Source organism: Coturnix japonica, chromosome 4 (genome assembly GCF_054131305.1).
Source record: "Coturnix japonica strain WE chromosome 4, WE-NBRP24, whole genome shotgun sequence".
Taxonomy (NCBI): domain Eukaryota; kingdom Metazoa; phylum Chordata; class Aves; order Galliformes; family Phasianidae; genus Coturnix; species Coturnix japonica.
The window spans coordinates 11,572,471-11,584,570 of record NC_140666.1 but is presented as its reverse complement, the minus strand read 5'-3'; the positions used below and the strand labels follow the sequence as shown (position 1 = coordinate 11,584,570).

At 39.9% G+C, this 12,100-nt stretch overlaps 1 protein-coding gene across 10 annotated transcripts in view; it reads left to right on the top strand.

The window, feature by feature from the left end:
• The window catches only part of KLHL13 (kelch like family member 13), a 64,564-nt gene extending 52,867 nt beyond the window's left edge, over positions 1–11,697 (top strand). For all 10 annotated transcript variants that reach the window (XM_015860179.3, XM_085544525.1, XM_032444218.2 and 7 more), the window contains 3 exons: positions 1,409–2,204; positions 7,627–7,740; positions 9,412–11,697. In XM_015860179.3, coding sequence (XP_015715665.1) covers positions 1,409–2,204; positions 7,627–7,740; positions 9,412–9,899 — 1,398 coding nt within the window. In that variant the 3' untranslated portion in view covers positions 9,900–11,697. The remainder of the gene's footprint in view (positions 1–1,408; positions 2,205–7,626; positions 7,741–9,411) is intronic.
• Positions 11,698–12,100: the final 403 nt, after the last annotated feature.

Genomic DNA, 12,100 nt, shown 5'->3' with positions numbered 1-12,100 from the left:
GATTGATTTGTATGAGAGATAAGAATGAGATAAGAAAAAGATATTGGAACCTTTGATTCTAGGAAGGTGTTTCAGGGTTGTGAATAAGGCTTAGTGACTGCAGACCTCAATTCCAGGGTAAGTTAGATGAGTTTCTAGTGAATAAAGAAATTTGCTTTTCCTATACTCAGTAACTTTTGGAACTGCCTGTTATTAAAGGTTAATGATAGATTGAAGTAATATAGTGCTGAAATGTAATCTGTCATGACCAGAACATGTTTGAATGTTTTTGGGTCATAGTCTTCAACCAAAACAAGATTTGGAAGTTTAAATTCTTCTGGAATTATAAATGGGACAATCCTAAAGCTGTGGTAAGTGTCAGTGTGGAGCGGGCTTGGATATGCCGTTGGCTTGGTCTGTAAGTTTGGGGTAGCATATTGAATGCAAAAAGAAGGTGCAGTTTTCAGCAAGAAGCATCTCGAGATGGAGATGCTTGCCATATGTAATGTAGGTTGTGCAGAACTGAAATGAGTGGTATTGCTGCAGTCTTGCTTGGTTCTGTCCTATCCCTCCTGTCTTCTTCTGTCTTTGTCTTGGATCCTGAAGTGTAAGAAGGATGTAAGAAAGGCAGATGCAGCAGCACTGGAAAAGATGTGGATACCAAGATATGGTCTTTTGAGTGTTGAATATGGTTAGAATATGATCCAAACTAAAGAATTTCATATGTTGGTTTTTTCTAGGGGAATCCTATGTTGATTATTTAAGACTCCTAAATTTGTGTTATTTTTGAGTATGCCATGTCTGTAATTGAAATGTAGTATGTAAGACCCAATCTCATTTACCAGAGATACAAAGATGCAGTATTATTTATTTCTAAGGAATGTATGTATGGGATTGAACCCTGTAAATAAGCTGTCTGTACTACACACTATTGGAGAGGTAATTGTGCCATTCTGCTTGGCTGCATCATGGGATCAGAGTACTTTGTAGGTTGGAAGGGACCATGAAAGATCATCAGGTCCCAACCTTTCATGGAGAAGAGGGATTATGACAATAGAAGTTTAATAAGGTTGAAAATGCCTAATAGCAAGCCCTACTCTTACACAGTTCTCTGTAACCTTAGGCTAATCAACTTTGCTTTAACTATATTTTCCATGTTTCTTCCTTATGAAGACATTTGCACAGCATTTTAAAGGTGAAGAGCTGCATAATTGCTATGTATCATCATTGTATAATGCATCTGACATTGGCTTTCCCCTTGTCATGAATATATACATCAATTGAATATTTTGGCTCATGTGAAAATCACCCCGAGCGTTGTGAAATGATGAAAATACTGCAGATTCCATAGTATTCATTAAAGCCAACATCATCATTTAGACACCAAATTAAGAACGTGTTTTGATTCCTCTTTCTGTTCACTCAATAGGTTTCCTTGGAAAACTGTGTTGAGGTTGGGCGAATTGCCAACACCTACAATCTCACAGAAGTGGATAAATACGTTAATAATTTCATCCTAAAGAACTTCCCTGCGTTATTAAGTACTGGTGAATTTGTGAAACTCCCCTTTGAACGTCTTGCCTTTGTGCTTTCAAGTAATAGCCTTAAGCACTGCACTGAACTTGAACTCTTCAAGGCGGCTTGTCGCTGGCTGCGATTTGAAGAGCCTCGAATGGAATATGCTGCAAAGCTAATGAAGAACATCAGATTTCCTTTGATGACACCCCAGGATCTTATTAACTACGTTCAAACAGTGGACTTCATGAGAACTGACAACACCTGTGTAAACTTGCTTTTGGAAGCCAGCAACTACCAAATGATGCCATTCATGCAACCAGTTATGCAGTCGGAGAGAACTGCCATTCGATCAGACAGCACTCACTTGGTAACATTGGGGGGAGTGCTGAGGCAGCAGCTGGTTGTCAGCAAAGAGCTACGGATGTATGACGAAAAAGCCCATGAATGGAAATCATTAGCTCCCATGGATGCACCGAGGTACCAGCATGGCATTGCTGTCATTGGAAACTTCCTTTACGTAGTTGGCGGCCAGAGCAATTACGACACAAAAGGAAAGACAGCAGTTGACACGGTCTTCAGATTCGATCCCCGCTATAACAAGTGGATGCAAGTCGCGTCTTTAAATGAGAAGCGCACCTTCTTCCACCTAAGTGCCCTCAAAGGACATCTGTATGCAGTTGGTGGTCGAAATGCAGCGGGTGAGCTAGGTAAGCACTTGAAGTATGACTCCTTGCCTTCCTTTCTAGGCCTTGAGGTATTGTGCTGCCCCATGAATGAGGGGAGAGAGAACTGAGTATGTTGGCATGCAGCTTCTTTCTGGCAATCTTGGAAATGCATAGATAGGTTTGTCAGGATACAGTCAGCTGTCTTAGAAAGAATTCCATGCAGACAGAAATTAAAGGTACCTGGATTTTATGTCCTGATGCAAAATATTCAATCTCTTCAGCTTTGTCAGTGCTGTATCTATATGTAAAATAATATGTATGGACTGTGTATGCACAGCTGTATAAAAAAATAGTTGGTCAAGCTATTGAGAAACCAAACCAATTCTTCTCATTCTAGAGGAAGATGCAGCTTTCCAACTGAAGCTCACTGTTGCAGGAAGGCTGTGTTTGGAAAGGAGCAGGTTTCTTGGAGCATTGGTCATTTTGAAATGCTAGTTAGGCTTTCTTTTAAGACAGACTAATGAGATTTGGATGTCCTGACATTCTGTGTGTTTTAAACCACTTAAAATGCTAATTTTTTTTTTTTTTGCCTCTGATCTTGTGGTTACACAGGTAAAGCACCATTAGCACAAATGACTGTCTTGTTGCCTCCATCTCTCTCCTTGCCAGAAAATTCTTAATGTTACTCTTCTAAGCTTATCAATAGTGGATGGCCCCCATGAACCTACTGGCTCTTCCAAAGGAATAGTGTTAAAGTTTATACCCGAATCTGGGACTGTACACTCAGTTGTACATTTGTCTCGGTGCTTTAAAATTGGGATGTTGCAGTGATTATGCTTGGCATTTTAGCATAGTAATATATCTAATATGGATGTAACATTTCATTATTCTGTTTGCTGCTTAATCCCACTGCTCAGCTGTCTTATTTCTTTAGTAGCTGCTAAGCCCTGCTTTTTATAAATATGACTAAATATTTATCTGAAACAACACAGAAGTGAATTTGTTCTGTAGCAGCTCATAATTTTTCTAACTAGTGCATCTCATCTATTCAGATGAACACTGTTCTATGATCTTATTGTGAGCTTTTAGGAATCCATGTATTCTGCTAGTAGCATCCAATGCAGGGCCTAGTGCTGCTTGAGGTTTAGAATCCAATATTCCTGAAGTGAGATTTCAGAATGCTTCCTTAAAAACATTCATTGGAAAATAGTTGGCAGAAAAATTGCTTTCTTTACCAGTATTCCTATGTAAATTGGGAGGTTCTCATAGCTTTTCTTACATGTCCCTTTATCTTATCCTGTAAGAGCTGTATAAGCTCGTGTGTATTTATCCTTGCCGTGAATGTCAGAAAATCTGACATTCATTGAGCTGTTTTCTGCTGATATTAATTAATAGCTGTCAGATTTCTTAAGTATTTTATAACCCAGTTGGTACAAATGTCAGTGAAAATATTGCTTGGCCATTACTGAGCCATTGCAAGCAATGCTTAAAGCAATCTTTTAGTGTGGTGTTTTTCTTAGATCTGATCATGCAGTACCATTCTGCTGACCTCAACTTTTCTGCAACTTTGAAACACAAAATCTATTGCTCATTTAAAACTGTTCTGTAAAGGTATCATTAAAATACTGCAATTTCCTCACATAGCTGGAAAATGTCATTGGATCATAGTGGGTAGAGCTCTCCATAAATGCTAACTATTGTAGCTGCCTCGTGCTTTGATTCAGGGCTTCGGTTTCTTTTCGTGCTAATTGTGAGGCAAGTCACTTTTCATTTTCATGTTTCTTTCATAAACCTTGACAGCTGAAAGATGAAATCCAGCTTAAACTTCCCATTCTCATTAGAGGACGAAAAACTTCAAGCTTTCATACAAGAGAAGGTCAGGTGTATGTTGGACAGGTATTAAGGAACTTGCCCTTGGGTTCAAACTAATTTCAATCTGTTGTAAGAGGAAAAATTACAGAAACCTCAATTCAGCTTTCCAGAAGATCACCTCTTATGGAAAAGGGCCAAAGGATTCAAGTTACCAAAATGAATTTCTTTCTTATTTTTTTTTTAAACTTACTGACATGGTCCTGGGATAAAGATTTTATTTTGATTTGAGGCTTTACAACAGATCTTCCCCCAAATGGTTTTCAAACGGTCAATCTTCTGAGGACAGCGTTGTAAATATCACTTCCTACCTCAGCGGTATGTGCTTTAGCAGTAATAAATTGCTTGCTGTCCAGCAACGCGTGGTGCTTTGAGAAAAGCTGGGTTCAGTGATAAGGATGAGTAAACTGGTGTGGATGTGGTGGATGCAGCAGGGTATGGTGAACGTCTTAGGAAATGGGCTTTAGGACTTTAAGCAACATCTTGATTTTTGTAATAATAAAAAATGCAGCATAAATGTACAAATAATGAATATTTTTATGCGTGTTGTTGAGTAAGAAGAAAAATCTGCATTGTTACCCTGTTGGGCTATTTGCTGCCTGTGTAGTCCTGTAGATATCAAACCAAAGCGAGAACCAAAGGGTCATAGAATTGCCTGGGTTGAAAAGGACTGCTATGATCATCTCATTTCAACCCCCTGCTGTGTGCAGGGTTGCCAACCACCAGACCAGGCTGCCCAGAGCCATATCCAGCCTGGCCTTGATCTCATGTAAAAGCTTATTTTGAAGCGACTTCTCACCGTGCCTTGGAACCAAATTACTTAGGGCTCTGTTCAGCTTAACAAAGTAAGCTTTGAGTTCTACAGAGGCAAGCTGTGTTGTAGGAAATATGGTAACATGAAAATTCCAGGTTTTTGGGCACTGTTCACAGTTGAAGTGTGCTGCTGTAATAAAGCTCAGGACCCTTTAGCAGCTACTGACAGTGTTTGGTGTCTGTACATCCTCAAATAGGATCACAGATGGCAAAGTAAAGCAAAGGCAGACTGAGCATCTCCTGGGACTGCCGAAGCTTTGTGTCCTTTAAAATGAGGCCTGTCTTCCCTGTGTTATTGGTAATGACCAGAGCAGGGGTTTCGCCATTAAAACATAAATGAAGCCTGATTTGAGTAATTCACGCTCTTGGGAAATGAAACCATCTGATTTGTCCTATAAATATATATGCACTTTGGTACAATAATGTAGTTCTTTTTGAGTGTGTACTGTATTCAATCCAGAGATGATATACAGAATTCTTTCTTAAAACAACAGCACTTTTAAGTAATAGCTGGAGGGTTTTTTTTTCCCTTTTCAGTGCAGTGGGTGAGTGCATTAAAGCAAAGATGAAATGACCTTGCTGGGAAGCAGGGCCACAACTATGCAGAAAACCCAACCAGAACAGTAAGGCTTTTCTCAGCTCAGAAGTAATTAATTAGCATGGTTTTAGAGCATGGTGGATGTGAGGATTGAGTTTGGATGGTTTGTCTGACATTTTATCAAGCAGATCTTTATGTGTACGGGTGGTAATCAGGAGAGCTTTGAAGTCTCACTGGAGGGGAGGGATCTTGAACTCAACAGCATCTGATGAGACAGAGTTGATGTCTTTACTGTGTAGCAGTGGTGATGCCAGCAGTGTGATGTGTACCCTTTTTTTTGCATCTTTAATTCTCTCTTTGTGTCTCAAAGTGGCCTTTTGACTCAAGGTTCTCTCAAACAGAACCTGTGGTGCCAGTTGAGAGAAACTGCTGCCCACTGCTGAATGTCTTGTTACGCTGCCATTTTCTGGTTGTTGATGGCTTCATGATTTTCATACTTACTCAGCTTTTCCTACTTCTGTAACTGTATTAGTAAGCTTGTCACCTCAGCACGAAGTGCAAGCACTGTGGGGAAGAGGATGCCTTAATTTCTGTGAAAGCAAATGATGGTTTTGGTGCAATGTGGCAGCTAGCAGGAGGTTGGAAGGGTCTGCTGTCAGGGTGGAACTGGGACACCTATAATTACTTCCACGTCTGATCTTTTTCTGTTCTTGAAATTTCTGCATATCTTTGCTTTTCTGATTGCCAAGCAGGAACTTTCCTCTTCAGGAAAGACTATTGAGATGGATGAATACATTTACACAAGAAAGAGCTTGGAAACGTTGGAGAGTTGGGCAGATACTGCATGTGTTACCAGGATCCCACTGCTTAAATGCAATTTGGATTGAGATATTGGATTTACACCCAATTTATAGAGTTGTGGGGTTTTTGTATGTACTTTCAACTGGGTAAGGTTCTGTCTTCTGCCCTACTGACATTATGTCAGTGTAAATCCCTGATGGATGTAACAAGTCTGCAGGAGCTTAAGTGGGGAAAAAAAACAACAACAAGCTTTGTAAGGAGAGATTATGGGCTTCAAGTAAAAGTAAAATGACTTGAGGCTTTTATTTGCAGAAAAATGCTTGAATGCCTTTTCTTCCTTTCACTCACATGTATTTAACTCTTATGCTATGTCATAGCTTTTCATCTTGCGTGGTGCTGAAGCAGTTCTCAGATGGCATTCCTGACACTTGAACTGGAAGCTTCTAGTTGGAACGTGTATCTCCTTGGGATATTAATTGTATGGGATTGCAAAATACCTTGTTCTGCAGCTAGGAAGAGTTTATACCTGTTAAAGGGGTTAAAAGATAATTCTGAAGACCACTGTAATGAACACTTTACTGAATTTTCCTTAACCGGAGTTCTTTTGGAGTTAATCTGAGCTGTGGTTTAATTTCTCTCTTCCAAAATACACTCTGAAGGGTTTCTTAAAGACAGATCAGCAGTTTGGGGTGAGGTATCTTATAGTCATCATATCAGTGTTATTGACTTGATGGGTGTGCTTCACTAACATATTAGTGTGCAGCCTTATAGTGACACTGTAGTGAGTTTCTGCCTTTATAATGTCAAGAATGTCAGCTTCTCGGTTCTTTGATGGGAAACCCCACACTGTCATTCACCACTGCTGATTCTATATAGCTACTGGAAATTCTCTACACTTGATTGAATGAGAGCTTGTTCTGGAGCATGTAAAACACCACAGATTGCGTTCTGTATGTGTTGTCCACAAACATCTCCCTTACACGTTATCTAATAAGCATGAGAATCTGATTTGTAATTATTTAAAAAGAGGTTGAATAATTCTAAGCCAACACAATTGTTGGTAATTGCTTTGTACTTGGAAGGTCACTGTATTACAGGTTTTTCAGGATCTCTTACTCCTCTGGTTATATGGTGCTGTTCAAGCTGCCCATCTCTACAGCTTGCTGGAGGCACCCAGCTGTTGTATCAAATAGGAATGGGAAAGGGATGAATGGAAGGCAAGAATGCAAGATTTTCTTCCTTTTTGTTCCTTTGGGACAGCGCTTGAGGCTTTTCTGTATTGTCTCTATACATAATATTCAGTAATTCCCTTAACTCTCAGCTATACAATGCTTCCTATTAACACTTCCTGCATTTATGAATATATTAATGCCACTGCTGCTATATCGAAAGCCAAATTACCATGTTAGATTCAACATTTGTGTTCTCATTTGTTTTAAACAGCCACTGTGGAATGCTACAATCCCAGAATGAACGAATGGAGCTACGTTGCAAAAATGAACGAACCCCACTATGGTCATGCTGGAACTGTCTATGGAGGTTTAATGTACATTTCAGGTAATTTCATGGAGTGATGTTATTTCTATGAAACAGTGACCTATTGAACTTTTCCTATTTCATGGGAAATATGATGGGCTAATCTTTTTTTTTTCTTGCAGTGTGTTTGCCATGATACAAACTGGTGACGCCCATCTGTATGTAGCCAAATAAATGGCATATATACTGTGGAGTCCCAGAAAGTGATTTCCGATAATGTTACACATTTAGATAATAACAGCTTCAAGTTGCAAAGCAATTATTCACTTAAGCTATCAGAACATCTCTCTTGTGGCACTAATGTGGCAATAACCATTAAACAAATGACCATTAAACACATCCTTATTGATATATTTTTGGAAAGCACTGGAAATTTGGGTGTTTTGAAGGCAGACGTCTGCCTTTATTGAGCTGACACAAAGGGATAAGTTCTGACACTGATCACAGTTTACAGACAATGTTTATGCTTTCAGTAGTTGTTCAATGTGATATACCCAGTCTTACATCACCCAGGTTATGGTTTCATTTCCAATTTCTAAGCTGAAATTCTGGGCAGGAAATGGGGAAGGTTATTCACCTGTAGACAGCTGTGGGGTGATCCACTGATTGTTCATATCAATACTGTATACTTCCCACATTTTTCTTTTCCTCTTCTTATACCCTCCATTATCCCCATGAGTTGAGACACTTTAGGGATGAGAACGTGAAGGTTTGATTCTTTGTCAGTTCTTTATCACTACGTTGAGGCTTCTGCTGTCTGATAGGCCACCAAGCTCTGTCACTGCTATGGCTGTCAGGAAGTGTCAGGGCTTTGCAGTCCCTCTGTTTTTCCTGTAGTTACTTTTTTACTCTCCAAATACTTTCTTACATGATGCCTGTAGACGCTGTGCAATCTGACAGTTAATGTGAGGATCACAACTCAGTGTTGAATGGTTAGCACAGCAGGAGGTTGTTCGGTGGCAGCATTCTCTGTGTATTTTGCAGCACCTCAGATAGTTGTATTGCAGTCTGAAACGAACCATAGCCTGTAAACCTACTGAGCCTGATTGCGTGATCAATAGGCAGGTCAGGATGCAGGATGATGGGACACTACATCCACTGATGGGAAGTCATCCCACCATTTCCTTTGAAGCTTCTCCAGCAGCCTTTGCAGGGAGCCACTAAGAAGGAAAAAAAGAAATACAGAACCATAGGCACTTATTACTGTGAGGATATCTGAAATGTCTTCTCCTCAGTTTAAGTTATTGAAAGGTAGTTACCACAGAAAGCCTGTGGTACGGACCACTTAAAATGTGACATCATTGAATCTGAACTTGGAAGAGAAATGGTCTTCTGTTTTCATGGTGTGAAACAATGTCAGCAAGCTGAACAAAGAGTTAAAAAACCAAGAGTTCTGCCAGGATGAAGAATGGGCAACCAGTTTCTGTTCTTATAATCTGCCATAATCTTCTTATTTAATGAAGTACTGCATAGGGTATGGCTCCCATATTCAGATTTAAAGGAACATTGAACATTGAAAGGAACATTACATTGAAATATAATTTGAAATGGAGTGCATATGTGATACTAATCTAAACCAATGGGGAGAAATGTTCGGTAAGATGGGATTAATTCAGTAAAAGAGATGCTTTTGCTGTGTAATTATTACTTGTTAGGGTAAGCACTATTCTAACACGTCTTATTTTTATTTAGGAGGAATTACCCACGATACTTTCCAGAAGGAACTTATGTGTTTTGACCCTGACACAGACAAATGGACTCAGAAAGCTCCGATGACAACCGTCAGAGGTCTGCATTGCATGTGTACTGTAGGAGACAAGCTCTATGTTATTGGTGGAAATCACTTTAGAGGAACGAGTGATTATGATGATGTTCTAAGCTGTGAATATTACTCAACAACTCTAGACCAGTGGACTCCAATTGCTGCCATGTTACGTGGGCAAAGTGATGTTGGGGTTGCTGTCTTTGAAAATAAAATCTATGTAGTTGGAGGATATTCTTGGAATAACCGCTGTATGGTGGAAATAGTTCAGAAATACGATCCAGAAAAAGATGAGTGGCATAAAGTATTTGACCTTCCAGAATCGCTGGGTGGCATTCGAGCCTGCACTCTTACTGTTTTCCCACCAGAGGACAATACGGGGTCACCGTCCAGAGAATCTCCTCTTTCGGCACCTTAGAAACATCCCTTGACTTACAATGTTGTAGTAACACCTTTGCACTGCATCACGGAGTCTATTACTTTCCTTCAGTAGTTTCTGTTAGGCTTAGCCTACAGCGTTTGGTACAATTACTGGAAAAAGAAACAAACGATTTTGACATTACTTGTGCTGTTTGTTTGGCCTAGAATGTTTGTCAGGTGGTTAACAAAGAAAACCCTGTACTCACCCGAGCCAAGAGTTTAACAGATGAGAAGATACTGTCTGTGAAATGTGTGAATTAGGTACATCCTTCATATTGTGTATTGGGTGTGAGGTGCCTCGCAACTTCATTTGGAAGCCCGATGAGTTAAATTTGAAGACTTTGTATGGAACGTGTTCTTTCACTAGATTTTTTTTTTTATTAAAATCCTTTTTCCGTTCATTTTCAACTGCAGATTATGAAGGGAGGTAGGCTGTGTCAATGTAAACTGTCCTAAGGTGGCCAAAGGGGCCTGAGCTACCTCCCTCCTTTCTGAGTATATCTGACATATCTGTTGACCCACCTGATTCTGTGGGTTCTTTCAGAGCATATGAAGTTCCATAGGCAGAGGGAAGAAATAACCTGAATAATCAGTACCATACAGGAAGTGGACCTTGTAGAGGTCGGGAGGTTTTTTTTAATAACACACGGAGTGTTTTTTCATGAGTCAGTCAAGTGATGCTTCAAGCAACACCTTTAAAGTATTTGGGTATTTTTGAGTCTTTTCAGGAATTGGCTTCCACTTGTGTGGGAGCACACGCTACAACAAATGGCAATTCAGTGCAGCTGTATATTCTGTTGTACATTTGTACTGAATATAGGTGGATAAGGGCTAGAAACAACGTTCACTTAAGCCACTGAATTTGACCAAATTGTTCCATCAGTTGAAATTTAATCTACCTTTTCTCCTTTGCTGTTGAGCCAACTTGCATAACGTGTCCTCTGTTCTGGTCTCTGTTAATAGGGTTATTCAGCACAAAGTGCAGCTTCAGCAGGAGAGCTGCTTTTGCTCAGTGAACTTGGACTACCACGTTTTACCTTCTTTGGTTCAATAAAACTTTTAACTGCAGTTATTCAGTCTAAGCTACCTCATGAATGTATTTGGTTTTCTTCCTCTGCCTCACCGTCTCCAGGATACGCATGACGTATATCTGTGTGGGTAGATTAATTTGCTAGGAAACCAATGCAGAAGCGATCATGACTGGGTATTTTTGACCTACTTTTAAGAACCTATTTTGGCCTGACTTGTCCATTTTATTGTTAAGGAGTGGGGGGGAAGGGGAAAAGAAACCCCACAAAAACTGTCCTAACTCTTTCCTTGGACAACTGCTTGCGTGCAGCAAATTGTACAGAAGTCTTTTATCTGCTCCAAAATACAGCGCACTGCTGACAAATGGTAGCTGAGTGCTTCTCTAAGGCTAATAACACCACGATTTTCCTGAACTTCCCATCGTGTTACAAGTGTTTTTTTCCTAATGAAACACGGTCGTAGGGGCATCATCTGGAGAAAGTTGTTTTAATCGGCTTATTTTATTGTGCTACGTATTACTGATAACCATGTAAAGCTTAATAGACTTGTTGGGAGTATGCTGTTTGTATTTTGTCCTTTGCTTGATGAATCAAGCAGCAGTATTATGGTGTCACTTTTGGAAACATTGATATTTATTCTTAATGCAGTTGACCAGTTACGATCACTACCAAAATGTATGTGTAAGCTTTAGGTTTTAATAATTGTTTTGGTTAAAATCAAAAGCGGTTCTTCCTCTTAATAAAAAAAAAGAAGCAAAATAAACTTAATTCTGTGTAGCTGTGCAAGATTCTTGCAGGTGGAAGCGTAATGCTGGTGGAACTGGGCTGCAGCCAGGCAGTGCTTGTTGCCTTGAGGATGCTCTTCTAGTGCTGTGCAAAGCACAGATAACAGAATGTTGCTCTGTCATTCAAGTGTTACGTGCCACTCATCCTTTTCCTCATTCACTTACAGGATTTTTAGAGGCTGCATTTGAAAACCTTGAAATCCGTGTTCTGTTTGTGCTTTTATTAAACTGAAAAGCAGTCGTGGTGGTTGAAACTCCTTTTGGATGACGTGTGTGTATCCTCTTGTCTGCGTGCTGGAGGTGAGGAGATCCACTCCTTGTAAGTGGGCTTCTTTGCTGCTGCTCTCCATTCTGACGATGCTTAAGGTGCAGTCTGACCATTATGA